This window comes from Somniosus microcephalus, chromosome 33 (assembly GCF_052327205.1).
Source record: "Somniosus microcephalus isolate GS21.2 chromosome 33, FLI_Smic_1.0, whole genome shotgun sequence".
Taxonomy (NCBI): Eukaryota; Metazoa; Chordata; class Chondrichthyes; order Squaliformes; family Somniosidae; genus Somniosus; species Somniosus microcephalus.
In genome coordinates this window covers 36,688,721-36,708,618 of record NC_141019.1, presented here as the reverse complement: position 1 = coordinate 36,708,618, position 19,898 = coordinate 36,688,721, and the positions used below count along the sequence as shown (strand labels likewise).

Here is a 19,898-nt window from a genome sequence, read left to right as displayed (position 1 = left end):
CTGTGGGTGAGGGGGTCGGGGAGTTCAGTGCTGTGGGTGAGGGGGTCGGGGGGTTCAGTGCTGTGGGTGAGGGGGTCGGGGGGTTCAGTGCTGTGGGTGAGAGGGTCGGGGAGTTCAGTGCTGTGGGTGAGGGGGTCGGGGAGTTCAGTGCTGTGGGTGAGGGGGTCGGGGTGTTCAGTGCTGTGGGTGAGGGGGTCGGGGGGTTCAGTGCTGTGGGTGAGGGGGTCGGGGGGTTCAGTGCTGTGGGTGAGGGGGTCGGGGAGTTCAGTGCTGTGGGTGAGGGGGTCGGGGGGTTCAGTGCTGTGGGTGAGGGGGTCGGGGAGTTCAGTGCTGTGGGTGAGGGGGTCGGGGGGTTCAGTGCTGTGGGTGAGAGGGTCGGGGGGGTTCAGTGCTGTGGGTGAGGGGGTCGGGGGGTTCAGTGCTGTGGGTGAGGGAGTCGGGGGGTTCAGTGCTGTGGGTGAGGGGGTCGGGGAGTTCAGTGCTGTGGGTGAGGGGGTCGGGGAGTTCAGTGCTGTGGGTGAGGGGGTCGGGGGGTTCAGTGCTGTGGGTGAGGGGGTCGGGGGGTTCAGTGCTGTGGGTGAGGGGGTCGGGGGGTTCAGTGCTGTGGGTGAGGGGGTCGGGGGGTTCAGTGCTGTGGGTGAGGGGGTCGGGGGGTTCAGTGCTGTGGGTGAGGGGGTCGGGTGGTTCAGTGCTGTGGGTGAGGGGGTCGGGGGGTTCAGTGCTGTGGGTGAGGGGGTCGGGGGGTTCAGTGCTGTGGGTGAGGGGGTCGGGGAGTTCAGTGCTGTGGGTGAGGGGGTCGGGGAGTTCAGTGCTGTGGGTGAGGGGGTCGGGGGGTTCAGTGCTGTGGGTGAGGGGGTCGGGGGGTTCAGTGCTGTGGGTGAGGGGGTCGGGGAGTTCAGTGCTGTGGGTGAGAGGGTCGGGGGGTTCAGTGCTGTGGGTGAGGGGGTCGGGGGGTTCAGTGCTGTGGGTGAGGGGGTCGGGGGGTTCAGCGCTGTGGGTGAGGGGGTCGGGGGGTTCAGTGCTGTGGGTGAGGGGGTCGGGGGTTCAGTGCTGTGGGTGAGGGGGTCGGGGGGTTCAGTGCTGTGGGTGAGGGGGTCGGGGAGTTCAGTGCTGTGGGTGAGGGGGTCGGGGAGTTCAGTGCTGTGGGTGAGGGGGTCGGGGGGTTCAGTGCTGTGGGTGAGGGGGTCGGGGAGTTCAGTGCTGTGGGTGAGGGGGTCGGGGGGTTCAGTGCTGTGGGTGAGGGGGTCGGGGGGTTCAGTGCTGTGGGTGAGGGGGTCGGGGGGTTCAGTGCTGTGGGTGAGGGGGTCGGGGGGTTCAGGGCTGTGGGTGAGAGGGTCGGGGAGTTCAGTGCTGTGGGTGAGGGGGTCGGGGAGTTCAGTGCTGTGGGTGAGGGGGTCGGGGGGTTCAGTGCTGTGGGTGAGGGGGTCGGGGGGTTCAGTGCTGTGGGTGAGGGGGTCGGGGGGTTCAGTGCTGTGGGTGAGGGGGTCGGGGAGTTCAGTGCTGTGGGTGAGGGGGTCGGGGAGTTCAGTGCTGTGGGTGAGGGGGTCGGGGGGTTCAGTGCTGTGGGTGAGGGGTCGGGGGGTTCAGTGCTGTGGGTGAGGGGGTCGGGGGGTTCAGTGCTGTGGGTGAGGGGGTCGGGGAGTTCAGTGCTGTGGGTGAGGGGGTCGGGGAGTTCAGTGCTGTGGGTGAGGGGGTCGGGGGGTTCAGTGCTGTGGGTGAGGGGGTCGGGGGGTTCAGTGCTGTGGGTGAGGGGGTCGGGGAGTTCAGTGCTGTGGGTGAGGGGGTCGGGGGGTTCAGTGCTGTGGGTGAGGGGGTCGGGGAGTTCAGTGCTGTGGGTGAGAGGGTCGGGGGGTTCAGTGCTGTGGGTGAGGGGGTCGGGGGGTTCAGGGCTGTGGGTGAGGGGGTCGGGGGGTTCAGGGCTGTGGGTGAGGGGTGGCGGGGTTCAGTGCTGTGGGTGAGGGGGTCGGGGGTTCAGTGCTGTGGGTGAGGGGGTCGGGGGGTTCAGTGCTGTGGGTGAGGGGGTCGGGGAGTTCAGGGCTGTGGGTGAGAGGGTCGGGGGGTTCAGTGCTGTGGGTGAGGGGGTCGGGGGGTTCAGTGCTGTGGGTGAGGGGGTCGGGGGGTTCAGTGCTGTGGGTGAGGGGGTCGGTGGGTTCAGTGCTGTGGGTGAGGGGGTCGGGGGGTTCAGTGCTGTGGGTGAGGGGGTGGGGGAGTTCAGTGCTGTGTGAGAGGGGGTCGGGGGGGTTCAGTGCTGTGGGTGAGGGAGTCGGGGGGTTCAGTGCTGTGGGTGAGGGGGTCGGGGAGTTCAGTGCTGTGGGTGAGAGGGTCGGGGGGTTCAGTGCTGTGGGTGAGAGGGTCGGGGGGTTCAGTGCTGTGGGTGAGGGGGTCGGGGAGTTCAGTGCTGTGGGTGAGGGGGTCGGGGGTTCAGTGCTGTGGGTGAGGGGGTCGGGGGGTTCAGTGCTGTGGGTGAGGGGGTCGGGGGGTTCAGTGCTGGGGGTCGGGGGGTTCAGTGCTGTGGGTGAGGGGGTCGGGGGGTTCAGTGCTGTGGGTGAGGGGGTCGGGGGGTTCAGTGCTGTGGGTGTGAGGGTCGGGGAGTTCAGTGCTGTGGGTGAGGGGGTCGGGGGGGGTTCAGTGCTGTGGGTGAGGGGGTCGGGGGGTTCAGGGCTGTGGGTGAGGAGTGGCGGGGTTCAGTGCTGTGGGTGCGGGGGTCGGGGGGTTCAGGGCTGTGGGTGAGGGGTCGGGGGGTTCAGTGCTGTGGGTGAGGGTTGACGAGTTCAGGGCTGTAACCTTTCCCCCCCCACCTTCCCCTGTTTGGTGCTAGGTGTTACACCGCACGGGTCTGAGCAACCCAGACGGACTGGCTGTGGACTGGGTGGGCGGAAACCTCTACTGGTGCGACAAGGGGAGGGACACCATCGAAGTGTCGAAGCTGAACGGAGCCTATCGCACGGTGCTCGTCAACACCGGGCTGAGGGAGCCTCGTGCTCTGGCAGTGGACGTGCGGAACGGGTAAGCTGGCTTCCTGATACCCCTCCCTCCCGCTCGCCCCCTCCTGCTCTCCTCCTCCCCCTCTCCCTCCCTCTCTCTGCCCCTCCCGCGCTCTCCCTCTCCGCCCCCTCCCCATCTCCCGCGCTCCGCCCCCTCCCCTCCCGCTCTTTCTGTCCCCCTCGGCCTCTGCACTGAAGTTGTGAAAGGCGCTATATAAATGCAAGTTCTTTCTTCATTTACCACACACAAGCGTGGAAACCGCTTCTCGACAGGGGAGCCCGTGCCTTCGGGAGCGGTGGGTCGTGAGGAGGATTGAGGGGTGGGATGGGGAGGGGGAGGGTGCGTTCAGGGGTCGAGGGGACCGGCGATCACACACAGAATCACAGAATCCCCACAGTGCAGATAGAGGCCATTTCGGCCCATCGAGCCTGCACCGACACATATCCCACCCTATCCCCGTAACCCCACGTATTTAATCCCCCTAACACTAAGGGTCAATTTAGCATAGCCAAATCAACCTAACTCGCACATCTTTGGACTGTGGGAGGAAACCGGAGCACCCGGAGGAAACCCACGCAGACACAGGGAGAATGTGCAAACTCCACACAGACAGTCGCCCGAGGCAGGATTCGAACCCGGCTCCCTGGCGCTGTGAGGCAACAGTGCTAACCACTATGCCCCACCATGATCGAGTGGAACGTTCTGCTGCTGATCCTATGAATTGTAACCCAAGGTACCTGTACTGGTCGGACTGGGGCGACCATCCCCACATTGGCCGGATCGGGATGGACGGAACCAATCGAAGCATGGTGGTGGATACCAGGATTACCTGGCCCAACGGACTGACGCTGGACTATGTGAACAACAGAGTCTACTGGGCAGATGCTCGCGAAGACTACATCCAGTTCGCTGATCTTGACGGAGCCAACAGGCACATCGGTGGGTGGGATTTGCATTTGTTTCCTTAGTATTTTCCGGACACTGATGAAGATAGCGCTGGTGTCGGGAAGCTCCCTGTCATTTATACGGGCGCCTTTAATGTAGTAAAACGCCCCCAAGGCGCTTCACTGGGGCGTATATCAGACACAATTTGACACCGAGCCACGTGAGATATTAGGGCAGGCGACCAAAAGCTTAGTCAAAGAGGGAGGTTTTAAGGAGCGTCTTAAAGGGGGAGAGAGAGAGAGAGAGAGGCGGAGAGGTTTAGGGAGGGAATTCCAGAGCCTGGGGCCCAGGCGGCTGAAGGCACGGCCGCCAATGGTGGAGCGATGGAAATCTGGGGGATGCTCAAGAGGGCAGAATTGGAGGAGCGCAGAGATCTCGGAGGGTTGTGGGGCTGGAGGAGGTTACAGAGATAGGGAGGGTTGTAGGGGCTGGAGGAGGTTACAGAGATAGGGAGGGTTGTAGGGGCTGGAGGAAGTTACAGAGATAGGGAGGGTTGTAGGGGGCTGGAGGAGGTTACAGAGATAGGGAGGGTTGTCGGGACTGGAGGAGGTTACGGAGATAGGGAGGGTTGTCGGGGCTGGAGGAGGTTACAGAGATAGGGTGGGTTGTAGGGGCTGGAGGAGGTTACAGAGATAGGGAGGGTTGTAGGGGGCTGGAGGAGGTTACAGAGATAGGGAGGGTTGTAGGGGGCTGGAGGAGGTTACAGAGATAGGGAGGGTTGTAGGAGGCTGGAGGAGGTTACAGAGATAGGGAGGGTTGTAGGGGGCTGGAGGAGGTTACAGAGATAGGGAGGGTTGTAGGGGCTGGAGGAGGTTACAGAGATAGGGAGGGTTGTAGGGACTGGAGGAGGTTACGGAGATAGGGAGGGTTGTCGGGGCTGGAGGAGGTTACAGAGATAGGGTGGGTTGTAGGGGCTGGAGGAGGCTACAGAGATAGGGAGGGGTGTAGGGGGCTGGAGGACGTTACAGAGATAGGGAGGGTTGTAGCGGCTGGAGGAGGTTACAGAGATAGGGAGGGTTGTAGGGGGCTGGAGGAGGTTACAGAGATAGGGAGGGTTGTAGGGGGCTGGAGGAGGTTACGGAGATAGGGAGTGTTGTAGGGGCTGGAGGAGGTTACAGAGAGAGGGAGGGTTGTAGCGGCTGGAGGAGGTTACAGAGATAGGGAGGGTTGTAGGGGCTGGAGGAGGTTACAGAGAGGGAGGGTTGTAGGGGGCTGGAGGAGGTTACAGAGATGGGGAGGGTGGTAGGGCGAGGAGGCCCTGGAGGGATTTGGTGACTGGGATGAGAATTATAAAATCGAGGCCTTGCCGGAATGGGAGGCGGTGTAGATCCGCCAGCGTTGCTGCATTTGATTCCCATCCGGTGATGGCTCCTCACGCTGCGAGCGTATGATTGTGGCGGGGACTGAGGACTGTGGCTTCGGTCTTCCCGACATTTTGTCGGAGGAAATTTCTGCTCATCCAGAACTGGATGTCGGACCAGCTGGCAGAGTGGGGGATTGAGGTGGTGGGGTGGGGGGGGGGGTGCGGATTCGGCAGGCTGTCCGTCATGCTGCATCTCGGAACGGAGATGAACTTCTGTTTGAAGAATAAATGTACTGTGAAATCGCCAGTGTTGAAGGATGTTTGCGATCCTGCTATCGCTGGGTGAGCATCAGGAGTGCAGATTGCTTCTCGTTGCTGCCTGCTAGTAGCTTTCTAATGAAGTCGTTCGAACTGTTCTAGTGTTTGTCCTGATAAGGTATCAGTGCATTGACGTAGGCAGCGGCTCCTGATTTATTGGCTTATCAATAGTTACAGTTCATCTGCCAATGTCCGAGCTGTTGCGAAACTGCTGTATGTACTTGCGTTGTGTACAGCTTGTACTCGTTTATAAGTCCACTCTTACTATTCAGCAGGAAATAACAGCTTGTGAGGGACTCCATGACCCACGGATTCAACAGGCTGGAGCTCTTTTTTTATTTGCTTATGGGATCTGGGCATCGCTGGCAAGGCCAGCATTTATTGCCCATCCCTATTTGCCCTTGAGAAGGTGGTGGTGAGCCGCCTTCTTGAACCGCTGCAGTCCTGTGTGGTGAAGGTGCTCCCACAGCGCTGTTAGGGAGTTCCAGGATTTTGACCCAGCGCCGATGAACGAACAGCCGATATATTTCCAAGTCAGGATGGTGTGTGTGGCTCGGAGGTGGAACTTGGAGGTGGTGGTGTTCCCGTGCGCCTGCTGCCCTTGTCCCTCTAGGTGGAAGAGGTCGCGGGTTTGGGAGGTGCTGCCGAAGAAGACTTGGCGAGTCGCTGCAGTGCATCTTGTAGATGGTCCACACTGCAGCCACGGTGCGCCGGTGGTGGAGGGAGTGAATGTTTAAGGTGGTGGATGGGGTGCCGATCAATCGGGCTGCTTTATCCTGGATCATGTCGAGTTTCTCTAGTGTTGTCGGAGCTGCACTCATCCAGGCAAGTGGAGAGTATTCCATCACACTCCTGACTTGTGCCTTTGTAGATGGTGGAAAGGCTTTGGGGAGTCGGGAGGTGAGACACTCGCCGCAGAATACCCAGCCTCTGACCTGCTCTTGTTGCCACAGTATTTATGTGGACACTCCCAGTGGCAGTACTGAGGGGGTGCTGTGTGTGGGAGCTTGCTGTGCGCAAGTTGGCTGCAGCCTTTCCCTACATTACAACAGCGACTACACTTCAAAAAGTATTTCGTTGGCTGTGAAGTGCTTTGGGGCTTCCTGAGGTGGTGAAAGGCGTTGGATAAATGGGTGGGTTTTTTTTCTCTAGAACCGAGAAGGCTGAGGGGTGACCTGATGGAGGTCTTTAAAATTATGAAGGGGGTTCGATAGGGTAGACGTAGAGATGATGTTTCCACTTGTGGGGGAGACCAGAACTAGGGGCCATCAATGTAAGATAGTCACTAATAAATCCAATGGGGAATTCAGGAGAAACTTCTTTACCCAGAGAGTGGTGAGAATGTGGAACTCGCTACCACAGGGAGTGGTGGAGGCGAATAGTATCGATGCATTTAAGGGGGAAGCTGGATAAACACATGAGGGAGAAAGGAATAGAAGGATATGGTGAGAGGGTGAGGTGGGAGGAGGTCAGAAATGGGGATGTTCGCTGATGACTGCACAGTGTTCAGCGCCATTCACAACTCCTCAGATAATGAAGCAGTCCATGCCCGCATGCAACAAGACCTGGACGACGTTCAGGCTTGGGCTGATAAGTGGCAGGTAACATTCACGCCACACAAGTGCCAGGCAATGAGTATCTCCAACAAGCGAGAGTCTAAACACCGCCCCTTGACAGTCAATGGTATTACCATCGCCGAATCCCCCACCATCAACATCCTGGGGGTCACCATTGACCAGAAACTTAACTGGACCAGCCACATAAATACTGTGGCTACAAGAGCAGGTCAGAGGCTGGGTATTCTGCGGCACGTGTCTCACCTCCTGACTCTCCAAAGCCTTTCCGCCATCTACAAGGCACAAGTCAGGAGTGTGATGGAACACTCTCCACTTGCCTGGATGAGCGCAGCTCCAACAACACTCAAGAAGCTCGACACCATCCAGGACAAAGCAGCCCGCTTGATCGACACCCCATCCACACCACCTTAAACATTCACTCCCTCCACCACCGGCGCACCGTGGCTGCAGTGTGTACCATCTACAAGATGCACTGCAGCAACTCGCCAAGGCTTCTTCGGCAGCACCTTCCAAACCCGCGACCTCTTCCGCCTAGAAGGACGAGGGCAGCAGGCGCGTGGGAACACCACCACCTCCAAGTTCCCCTCCGAGTCACTCACACCATCCTGACTTGGAAATATATCGGCTGTTCCTTCATCGTCGCTGGGTCAAAATCCTGGAACTCCCTCCCTAACAGCGCTGTGGGAGCACCTTCACCACACGGACTGCAGCGGTTCAAGAAGGCGGCTCACCACCACCTTCTCAAGGGGCGACCAGGGACGGGCAATAAATGTTGGCCTTGCCAGCGACGCCCACATCCCATAAAATAATTTTTTAAAAAGGCTCGTGTGGAGCATAAACACCGGCACGGACCAGTTGGGCCGAATGGCCTGTTTCTGTGCTGTACACTTGATGTAATGGAGTAAGGTGACTCCATAGTTACAACAGCTCCCTGAGAGAAGGGAATTTGATTTTAATGCACGTTGACTGTCGCACATATTGCCACCTCGCACAGAGGGTTGGAAGAGCCCCTGAGGGTAGCAGGAGACCTTGAGACCCAGAGAGAGGGGAGGTTGGGAGAGCGAGAGAATGGGGAGGCTGGGAGACGGAGGAGTGCGAGACACTGAGCTCCAGAGAGAGGGTGGTGCCGGGGGGGAAGAGGAGGCCTGACACCAGGTGCTCAAAAGAGAGTGAACAGGGTCAAGGTTGGGACAGATTCCAGCAAGGGACAGCTCTTTCAGTGAGAGGCGATGGGCGGAACGGGGAATGGGACTGAGGGGAGAGGTCTTGCAGAGAGAGAGAGAGAGAGGGGCACGGGGGCGATGGGAGGACTGGGACTGAGGGAGGAGCTCGTTCAGATAGAGAGGGTACAGGGGTGCTGGGCAGAAAGGGGAATGGGACTGAGGGGAGAGGTCTTGCAGAGAGAGAGAGGGGCACGGGGGCGATGGGAGGACTGGGACTGAGGGAGGAGCTCGTTCAGATAGAGAGGGTACAGGGGTGCTGGGCAGAAAGGGGAATGGGACTGAGGGGAGAGGTCTTGCAGCGAGAGAGAGGGGGCACAGGGGTGATGGGCGGGGAGGGGAATGGGATGGAGAGGAGAGGTCTTGCAGAGAGAGAGGGGCACGGGAGTGATGGGCAGGGAGGGGAATGGGACTGAGGGGAGAGGTCTTGCAGAGAGAGAGAGGGGCACAGGGTGATGGGTGGGGAGGGGAATGGGACTGAGGGGAGAGGTCTTGCAGAGAGAGAGAGGGGCACAGGGTGATGGGTGGGGAGGGGAATGGGACTGAGAGGAGAGTTCTTGCAGAGAGAGAGAGGGGCACGGGGGTGATGGGCGGGGAGGGGAATGGGACTGAGGGGAGAGTTCTTGCAGAGAGAGAGAGGGGCACGGGGGTGATGGGCGGGGAGGGGAATGGGACTGAGGGGAGAGGTCTTGCAGAGAGAGAGAGGGGCACAGGGTAATGGGTGGGGAGGGGAATGGGACTGAGGGGAGAGGTCTTGCAGAGAGAGAGGGGCACAGGGTGATGGGTGGGGAGGGGAATGGGACTGAGGAGAGTTCTTGCAGAGAGAGAGAGGGGCACGGGGGTGATGGGCGGGGAGGGGAATGGGACTGAGGGGAGAGTTCTTGCAGAGAGAGAGAGGGGCACGGGGGTGATGGGCGGGGAGGGGAATGGGACTGAGGGGAGAGGTCTTGCAGAGAGAGAGAGGGGCACAGGGTAATGGGTGGGGAGGGGAATGGGACTGAGGGGAGAGGTCTTGCAGAGAGAGAGGGGCACAGGGTGATGGGTGGGGAGGGGAATGGGACTGAGAGGAGAGTTCTTGCAGAGAGAGAGAGGGGCACGGGGGTGATGGGCGGGGAGGGGAATGGGACTGAGGGGAGAGTTCTTGCAGAGAGAGAGAGAGGGGCACGGGGGTGATGGGCGGGGAGGGGAATGGGACTGAGGGGAGAGGTCTTGCAGAGAGAGAGAGGGGCACAGGGGTGATGGGCGGGGAGGGGAATGGGACTGAGAGGAGAGTTCTTGCAGAGAGAGAGAGGGGCACGGTGATGGGTGGGGAGGGGAATGGGACTGAGAGGAGAGTTCTTGCAGAGAGAGAGAGAGGGGCACGGGGGTGATGGGCGGGGAGGGGAATGGGACTGAGGGGAGAGGTCTTGCAGAGAGAGAGAGGGGCACAGGGTGATGGGTGGGGAGGGGAATGGGACTGAGAGGAGAGGTCTTGCAGAGAGAGAGAGGGGCACGGGGGTGATGGGCGGGGAGGGGAAATGGGACTGAGAGGAGAGGTCTTGCAGAGAGAGGGGCAGGGAGGGGAATGGGACTGAGGGGAGAGGTCTTGCAGAGAGAGGGGCACGGGGGTGATGGGCGGGGAGGGGAATGGGACGGAGAGGTCTTGCAGAGAGAGGGGCACGGGGGTGATGGGCGGGGAGGGTAATGGGACTGAGAGGAGAGTTCTTGCAGAGAGAGAGGGGCACAGGGGTGATGGGCAGGGAGGGGAATGGGACTGAGGGGAGAGTTCTTGCAGAGAGAGAGAGGGGCACAGGAGTGATGGGCAGGGAGGGGAATGGGACTGAGCGGAGAGGTCTTGCAGAGAGAGAGAGGGGCACAGGAGTGATGGGCAGGGAGGGGAATGGGACTGAGGGGAGAGGTCTTGCAGAGAGAGAGAGAGAGGGGCACGGTGGCGATGGGAGGACTGGGACCGAGGTGGGGAGCTCGCTTAAGTAGAGAGGCTACAGGGGCGATGGGCTGAATGCATTAACCCAAGCTCGCTCGCTCTCTCCTCTCTACGCAGTGCTGGACCAGGACATTCCACACATCTTTGCTCTGACACTCTTTGAAGATTACATCTACTGGACGGACTGGGAGACCAAATCGATCAACCGAGCTCACAAGAGCACGGGAGCCAACAAGTCGGTGTTGATCAGCACCCTCCACAGACCGATGGACATCCACATTTTTCACTCGTACAGGCAGCCGGAAGGTACTGGGATCTCCTTGTAGATAAGCGGGCGCGAGCACCGTTTCCTTCATGGTCTGTCATCATTTTCACCGTGTTCGTTTTCAAGCCCACCATTAGGAACAGGAGGAGGCCATTCAGCCACCCTCGAGCCTGTTACATTAGGAACAGGAGGAGGCCATTCAGCCTCCTCGAGCCTGTTACATTAGGAACAGGAGGAGGTCATTCAGCATCTCGAGCCTGTTACATTAGGAACAGCAGCAGGCCATTCAGCCCCTCGAGCCTGTTACATTAGGAACAGCAGCAGGCCATTCAGCCCCCCCTCGAGCCTGTTACATTAGGAACAGGAGGAGGCCATTCAGCCCCTCGAGCCTGTTACATTAGGAACAGGAGGAGGCCATTCAGCCACCCTCGAGCCTGTTACATTAGGAACAGGAGGAGGCCAGTCAGCCCCCCCTCGAGCCTGTTACATTAGGAACAGGAGGAGGCCATTCAGCCCCTCGAGCCTGTTACATTAGGAACAGGAGGAGGCCATTCAGCCCCCCTCGAGCCTGTTACATTAGGAACAGGAGGAGGCCATTCAGCCCCCTCGAACCTGTTACATTAGGAACAGGAGGAGGCCATTCAGCCCCTCGAGCCTGCTCCGCCATTCAATAAGATCATGGCTGATCTGATCCTAACCGCCAATCCACTATCACAGAACCATCTCCTGAATCTAACAGAATTAGACACACGAAATAGGAGCAGGATCAGGCTACACGGCCCCTGGGCCCGCTCCGCTACCCACAGGGCCATGACCGATCCGAACCTAGACTCATGTCCAAATTCCTGCCCGCCCCCCGTAACCCTTAATTCCCTTTTCTTCTAGGAAACTGTCTATTTCTGTTTTAAATTTATGTAATGATGTAGCTTCTACAGCTTTTTGGGGCAGCATATTCCATGGACCTACCACCCTCTGAGTGAAGTAGTTCCTCCTCATCTCAGTTTTGAAAGAGCAGCCCCTTATTCTAAGACTATGCCCCCTAGTTCTAGTTTCACCCATCATCGGGAACATCCTCCCCGCATCCACCCGATCCAACCCCTTCACAATCTTATATGTTTCAATAAGATCGCCCCTCATTCTTCTGAACTCCAATGAGTAGAGTCCCAATCTACTCAACCTCTCCTCATATGTCCATCCCCTCATCCCCGGGATTAACCGAGTGAACCTTCTTTGTACTGACTCGAGAGCAAGTATGTCCTTTGTTAAGTATGGACACCAAAACTGTACGCAGTATTCCAGGTGCGGTCTCACCAATACCTTGTACAACTGAAGCAATACCTCCCTATTTTTATATTCTATCCCCCTAGCAATGAAAGCCAACATTCCATTGGCCTTCTTAATCACTTGCTGCACCTGCATACTAACCTTTTGAGTTTCGTGCACCAGGACCCCCCAGATCCCTTTGTACTTCAACCCTTAACCTTCTAAATTCCAGGGGATACAACCCTAGTTTGTGTAATCTCTCCTCGTAACTTAACCCTTGGAGTCCGGGCATCATTCTGGTAAACCTACGCTGCACTCCCTCCGAGGCCAATATATCCTTCCTAAGGTGCGGTGCCCAGAACTGCTCACCGTGCTCCAGGTGTGGTCTCACCAGGCCTTGCATAGAATCTCAGAATGGTTACAGCACGGAAGAAGGCCATTCGGCCTGTCGAGCCAGTGCTGACTCTCGGCTATTCCCGCTCCCCCTGCCCTCTCCCCGTAGCCCTGCAAGTTGTTTTCCTTCAGATACTTATCCAACTCCCTCTTGAAAGATGAGATTGAGCCTGCCTCCACCGCCCTTGCAGGCAGTGCGCTCCAGATCCTAACCACTCGCTGCGTGACTTCTAGCCCCACCTTGCACTCTCGCCCTCCACCGCGGTATAAAGGCCAGCATTCCATTAGCCTTTTGGATTATTTTCTGTACCTGCCCTTGACATTTTTGATGATCTGAATCGCCCAGCACCCTTGCAATAAAGCCCACTGCTCCGAGGAACAAGGGAGTTCGACTATTAACCCGTAATGGTCCAGGATATCCGACAGCTAACGTGGATAAATGCGAAGTTATCTACTTTGGTCGGAAAAACGGAAAGGCGGAGTATTATTTAAATGGTAATAGATTGGGAAATGCTGATGTACAAAGGGACCTGGGTGTCCTTGTACACCAGTCACTGAAAGCAAACTTGCAGACGCAGCAAGCACTTAGGAAGGCAAATGGTATGTTGGCCTTCATTGCAAGAGGGTTCGAGTACAGGAACAAGGATGTCTTACTGCAGTTATACAGGGCCTTGGTGAGACCACACCTGGAGTACTGTGTGCAGTTTTGATCTCCTTACCTAAGAAAGGATATACTTGCCATAGAGGGAGTGCAGCGAAGGTTCACCAGACTGATTCATGGGATGGCAGGACTGTCGTATGAGGAGAGATTGGGTCGACTAGGCCTGTATTCACTAGAGTTTAGAAGAATGAGAGGGGATCTCATTGAAACGTATAAAATTCTGACAGGGTTAGACAGACTGGATGCAGGGAGGATGTTTCCCCATGACTGCGGAGTCCAGAACGAGGGGTCACAGTCTCAGGATACGGGGTAGGACATTTAGGACTGAGATGAGGAGAAATGTCTTCACTCAAGAGGGTGGTGAACCTGTGGAATTCTCTACCACAGAAGGCTGTGGAGGCCAAGTCACTGAATATATTTAAGAAGGAGATAGATTTCTGGACACAAAAGGCATCAAGGGGTATGGGGAGAGAGCGGGAATATGGTATTAAGATAGAGGATCAGCCATGATCATATTGAATGGCGGAGCAGGCTCGAAGGGCCGAATGGCCGACTCCAGCTCCGATTGTTCTCTGTTTCTAACTGCGCGTGATTATTATAATTTTTTTTCTCTGCCTCCCAGTACCCGAGCACCCCTGTAAAAACGAGAATGGAGGATGCAGCAACCTGTGCCTGCTGGCTCCCGGAGGCGGGTACAAGTGCGCCTGCCCTACCAACTTCTACCTGGCGGCCGACAGCAAGACCTGCCTGTCCAACTGCACCGCGAGTCAGGTAAGGGGCGCGGAGCCCAGCGAGGGACTGGGGGCGGCGGGTCGAAGTTGGGCAAACGGAAATGAAGAATTTGCATTCATACCTTCTGACGTAAGAAAAAATCCAGTACGGTTTGGACAGGTTGGGCGATTGGGCAGATGCAGTATAATGTGGATAAATGCGAGGTTATCCACTTTGGTGGCAAAAACAGGAAGGCAGATTATTAATTGAACGGCAATAGATTGGGAGAAGGGGAAGTGCAACGAGACCTGGGTGCCCTTGTGCACCAGTCGCTGAAGGTAAGCATGCAGGTGCAGCAGGCGGTTAAGAAGGCAAATGGTATGTTGGCCTTCATAGCGAGAGGATTCGAGTACAGGAGCAAGGATGTCTTGCTGCAGTTGTACAGGGCCTTGGTGAGACCACACCTTGAGTATTGTGTGCAGTTTTGGTCGCCTTCTCTGAGGAAGGATGTTCTTGCCATGGAGGGAGTGCAGCGAAGATTCACCAGACTGATACCTGGGATGGCAGGAATGACGTATGAGGAGAGATTGGATCGATTGGGCTTGTACTCACTGGAGTTTAGAAGAATGAGGGGATCTCATTGAAACTTATAAAATTCTAACAGGACTAGACAGACTGGATGCAGGAAGGATGTTCCCGCTGGCCGGGAGTCCAGAACCAGGGGGTCACTGTCTAAGGATAAGGGGTAAGCCATTTAGGACAGAGATAAGGAGGAATTTCTTCACCCAGAGAGTGGTGAACCTGTGGAATTCTCTACCACACAAGGCAGTGGAGGCCAATTCATTAAATATATTCAAGAAGGAGTTAGATATATTAAGGCTAAAGGGATATGGGGAGAAGGCAGGGACAGGGTACTGGATTTGGATGATCAACCATGTTAGCATTGAATGGCGGACCAGGCTCGAGGGGCCGAATGGCCTACTCCTGCTCCTATCTTCTATGTTTCTATGTAACTACTTGGCACTTGGTCTCAGTATTAAACAAGGCTTTAATCAACTGTTTTTCAACATGGAGAGCTAGTTGTGTCCTTCACTAGTTCCTGTTAAAGAATATCCTGAGCAAGCTGGGCCCGTGCCCGAGTATTTATACTCTCCCTGGACAGCGCCACCAGCAGGCCGCCCAGTATTATTACATAAGTCACATGACTGACAAGATTCATGTCACCTTCATGACTTCGGGACGTCCCAAAGCTCTTCCCTGGTGCAGTGCGGTCGCTGTTGTGATGTAGGAAACGCGGCAGCCAATTGGCGCACAGCAAGCTCCCACAAACAGCGGTGTGATCAATAACAACAACTTGTATTTATATAGCGCCTTTAAACGTAGTAAAACGTCCCAAGGCGCTGCCCAGGAGTATTTTAAGACAAAATAAATTTGACCCCGATCCGCATAAGGCTAATTTAGGGCAGGTGACCAAAGCTTGGTCAAAGAGGTGGGTTTTAAGGAGCGTCTTAAAGGAGGAGAGAGAGGTAGCGAGGCGGAGAGGTTTAGGCAGGGAATTCCAGAGCTTAGGGCTCAGGCAACAGAAGGCACGGCCGCCAAAGGTTGAGCAATTATAATCAGGGATGCTCAAGAGGGCAGAATTAGAGGAGCGCAGATATCTCGGTGAGGGGCGTGCAGGTGGATTGTGGGGCTGGAGGAGGTTACTAAGATAGGGAGGGTTGTAGGGGCTGGAGGAGGTTGCAGAGATAGTGAGGGTTGTAGGGGCTGGAGGAGGTTACAGAGATAGTGAGGGTTGTAGGGGCTGGAGGAGGTTACAGAGATAGGGAGGGTTGTAGGGGGCTGGAGGAGGTTACAGAGATAGGGAGGGTTGTAGGGGCTGGAGGAGGTTACAGAGATAGGGAGGGTTGTAGGGGGCTGGAGGAGGTTACAGAGATAGGGAGGGTTGTAGGGGCTGGAGGAGGTTACAGCGATCGGGAGGGTTGTAGGGGGCTGGAGGAGGTTACAGAGATAGGGAGGGTTGTAGGGGCTGCAGGAGGTTACAGAGATAGGGAGGGTTGTAGTGGGCTGGAGGAGGTTACAGAGATAGGGAGGGTTGTAGGGGGCTGGAGGAGGTTACAGAGATAGGGAGGGTTGTTGGGGCTGGCGTAGGTTACAGAGAGGGAGGGTTGTCGGGGCTGGAGGAGGTTACAGAGATAGGGAGGGTTGTAGGGGGCTGGAGGAGGTTACAGTGATAGGGAGGGTTGTAGGGGGCTGGAGGAGGTTACAGAGATAGGGAGGGGACGATGGCCATGGAGGGATTTGAACACGAGGATGAGAATTTTGAAATCGAGGCGCTGCTTAACCGGGAGCCTGTGTAGGACAGCGAGCACAGTGGGGGTGATGGGTGAACGGGACTCGGTGCGAGTTAGGACACGGGGCAGCAGAGTTTTGGATGAGCTGAAGTTTACGGAGGGTGGAATGTGGGAGGCCGGCCAGGAGTGCGTTGGAATATTTGAGTCTAGAGGTAACAAAGGGCAGGGGTGAGGGTTTCAGCAGCGGATGAGCTGAGGCAGGGGCGGAGACGGGCGATGTTACGGAGGTGGAAGTTGGCGGTCTTGGTGATGGGGTGGATATGTGGTCGGAAGTTCATTTCAGGGTCAGACATGGCACCAAGGTTGCGAACAGTGTGGTTGACCAAATAATCTGTTTTAGTGATGTTGGTTGAGGGATAAATATTGCCCTCGGGACACTGGCGAGAACTCCCCCCCCCCCCCCCCCCTGCTCTTCTTCGAAATAGTGGCCGAGGGATCCTTTACGTCCACCTGCAAGGGTTTGACCAGGTTTCCTACATTACAACAGCGACCACACGTCAAGAAAAGTCCTTCATTGACTGTGAGGTGCTTTGCGACGTTCTGTGGTGGTGAAAGGCGGTGGAGAAATGTGAGTAGTTGTTGCATAAAACCGCGCAGGTTGTTAATGTGCCGGTGTTTCCTTCACAGTTCGTTTGCAAGAACGATAAGTGCATCCCCTTCTGGTGGAAGTGTGACACCGAGGATGACTGTGGCGATCGATCAGACGAGCCGGATGACTGCCGTGAGTAGCGCCGAGACTCAGCCAGCGGGAGGAGTGGGGGAGCAGCTTGTTCCTGGGGAGTACCGACAGTGCAGTGTATTACCTTTTCGAGCACTCCTAGATGCAGAGTAAAGCTCCCGCTACACTGTCCCATCAAACACTCCCAGGGCAGGTACAGCACGGGTTTAGATACAGAGTAAAGCTCCCTCTACACTGTCCCATCGAACATTCCCAGGGCAGGTACAGCATGGGGTTAGATACAGAGTAAAGCTCCCTCTACACTGTCCCATCAAACACTCCCAGGGCAGGTACAGCACAGGTTAGATACAGAGTAAAGCTCCCTCTACATTGTCCCATCAAACACTCCCAGGGCAGGTACAGCACAGGTTAGATACAGAGTAAAGCTCCCTCTACACTGTCCCATCAAACACTCCCAGGGCAGGTACAGCACGGGGTTAGATACAGAGTAAAGCTCCCTCTACACTGTCCCCATCAAACACTCCCAGGGCAGGTACAGCATGGGTTAGATACAGAGTAAAGCTCCCTCTACACTGTCCCATCAAACACTCCCAGGGCAGGTACAGCACGGGGTTAGATACAGAGTAAAGCTCCCTCTACACTGTCCCATCAAACACTCCCAGGGCAGGTACAGCACGGGTTAGATACAGAGTAAAGCTCCCTCTGCACTGTCCCATCAAACACTCCCAGGGCAGGTACAGCACGGGTTAGATACAGAGTAAAGCTCCCTCTACACTGTCCCATCAAACACTCCCAGGACAGGTAGAGCACGAGTTAGATACAGAGTAAAGCTCCCTCTACACTGTCCCATCAAACACTCCCAGGGCAGGTACAGCACGGGGTTAGATGCAGAGTAAAGCTCCCTCTACACTGTCCCATCAAACACTCCCAGGGCAGGTACAGCACGGGGTTAGATACAGAGTAAAGCTCCCTCTACACTGTCCCATCAAACACTCCCAGGGCAGGTACAGCACGGGTTAGATACAGAGTAAAGCTCCCTCTACACTGTCCCATCAAACACTCCCAGGGCAGGTACAGCACGGGGTTCGATACAGAGTAAAGCGGCAGTCTGCCCTCAGAATTTTGATCGGTGCGTCTTTGTTTCTCTTACCAGCCGAGTTCAAGTGCCGACCTGGGCAATTCCAGTGCGGGACCGGTCATTGCACAAACCCAGCGTTCATCTGCGATGGCGATAACGATTGCCAGGACAGTTCGGACGAAGCCAACTGCGGTCAGTTGTATCGCCTTTTGCTATAGTGTCTGTCTGTGTGGTGTGTGTCTGTTTGTCTTTGTGTGTGGTCTGTCTGTCTGTCTGTGTATGTGTGGTGTGTCTGTGGTGTGTTTCTCTGTCTGTGTCTGTCTGTGTGGTGTGTATCCCTGTGTGTGGTTGTGTATCTCTGTGTATGTGTGTCGTGTGTCTTGTGTGTGTGTGTCTGTTGTGTGTGTGTCTGTTGTGTGGTGTGTGTGTGAGTCTGTCTGAGTGAGTCTGACCGTATTCCTTGTGATCTTTACTGCACCCCTCCCCGTACGCCCGTTAAATCGGCCCTCTCCCTCTCCTCTTCTTCACGCAGAGATTCACGTTTGTCTGCCGAGCCAGTTTAAGTGCACCACCGCGAACCGCTGCATCCCTGGAATATTCAGATGCAATGGGCAGGATAACTGTGGAGACGGAGAGGACGAGAGGGATTGTCGTAAGTGTGTTTTCAGCTCTCTCTCGCAAAGAGCGTGTTTTGTGAGGTGTGGAGGGGGCGATTGAGGCGAAGAGTGTGTTGTAATAATCGGGACTGGACGCGTCATTGCGTAGTATACACAGCACAGAACCAGGCCATTCGGCCCAACTGGTCCGTGCCGGTGTTTCTGCTCCACACGAGCCTCCTCCCACCCCTACTCCATCTCGCCCGATCACCATATCCTTCTATTCCTTTCTCCCTCGTGTGTTTATCCAGCTTCCCCCTTAAATGCATCTGTGCTCTTCGCCTCCACCACTCCCTGTGGTAGCGAGTTCCACATTCTCACCACTCTTTGGGTAAAGAAGTTTCTCCTGAATTCCCCATTGGATTTATTAGTGACTATCTTATATTGATGGCCCCTAGTTCTGGTCTCCCCCACAAGTGGAAACATCTTCTCTACGTCTACCCTATCGAACCCCTTCATAGCTTTAAAGATTTCTATCAGGTCACCCCTCAGCCTTACCTGATAGTCGTGAGGAGAAATTTCTTCACTCAGAGGGTGGTGAATCTTTGGAATTCTCTGGGTTGGTTCACTAGATTGATCCCTGGGATGAGCGGGCTGTCCTATGAGGAGAGATTGTGTAGAATGGGCCGATACTCTCCGGAGTTTAGAAGAATGAGAGGTGATCTCATTGAAACATGCAAGATTCTGAGGGGGATTGACAGGGTCGATGCTGAGAGGCTGTTTTCCCCCTGGCTGGAGAGTCTCGAACCAGGGGTCACAGTCTCAGGATAAGGGGTCGGCCATTTAGGACTGAGATGAGGAGGAATTTCTTCACTCAGAGGGCGGTGAATCTTTGGAATTCTCTGCCCCAGAGGGCTGTGGATGCTCAGTCGTTGAGTATATTCAAGGCTGAGATTGATTTTTTGAGGATGTAACTGGTAGAATAGATAAGGGAGAACCAGTGGATGTGGTGTATTTGGACTTTCAGAAGGCTTTCGATCAGGTCCCGCATAAGAGATTAGCGTGCATGGGATTGGGGGCAAGGTACTGACTTGGATGAAGAACCGGTTGGCAGACAGGAAGCCAAGAGTTGGAATAAACGGGTCTTTTTCCGAGTGGCAGGCAGTGACTAGTGGGGTACCGCTGGGATCGGTGCTAGGACCCCAGCTATTCACAATATATATTAATGATCTGGACGAGGGAACTAGATGTAATATCTCCAAGTTTGCAGACGACACAAAGCTGGGTGGGCGTGTGTGCTGTGAGGAGGATGCCGAGAAACTCCAGTATGATTTGGACAGGTTGGGCGGATGCATGGCAGATGCAGTATAATGTGGATAAATGCGAGGTTATCCATTTCGGTGGCAAAAACAGGAAGGCAGATTATTATCTGAACGGCAATAGATTGGGAGAAGGGGAAGTGCGACGAGACCTGGGTGTCCTTGTGCACCAGTCGCTGAAGGTAAGCATGCAGGTGCAGCAGGCGGTTAAGAAGGCAAATAGTATGTTGGCCTTCGTAGCGAGAGGATTCGAGTACAGGAGCAAGGATGTCTTGCTGCAGTTGTACAGGGCGTTGGTGAGACCACACCT

At 56.0% G+C, this 19,898-nt stretch overlaps 1 protein-coding gene across 1 annotated transcript; it reads left to right on the top strand.

The window, feature by feature from the left end:
* The first annotated feature begins 2,822 nt into the window (after positions 1-2,822).
* LOC147097172 (low-density lipoprotein receptor-related protein 1-like) lies at positions 2,823-19,041 on the top strand. Its single transcript, XM_085973053.1, has 7 exons — positions 2,823-3,006; positions 3,719-3,924; positions 10,390-10,578; positions 13,477-13,625; positions 16,544-16,637; positions 17,749-17,865; positions 18,206-19,041. Exons 2-7 carry the CDS (start codon positions 3,771-3,773, stop codon positions 18,388-18,390), a joined length of 888 nt encoding a protein of 295 aa, XP_085829179.1. The 5' UTR covers positions 2,823-3,006; positions 3,719-3,770; the 3' UTR covers positions 18,391-19,041.
* The last annotated feature ends 857 nt before the right edge of the window (positions 19,042-19,898 follow it).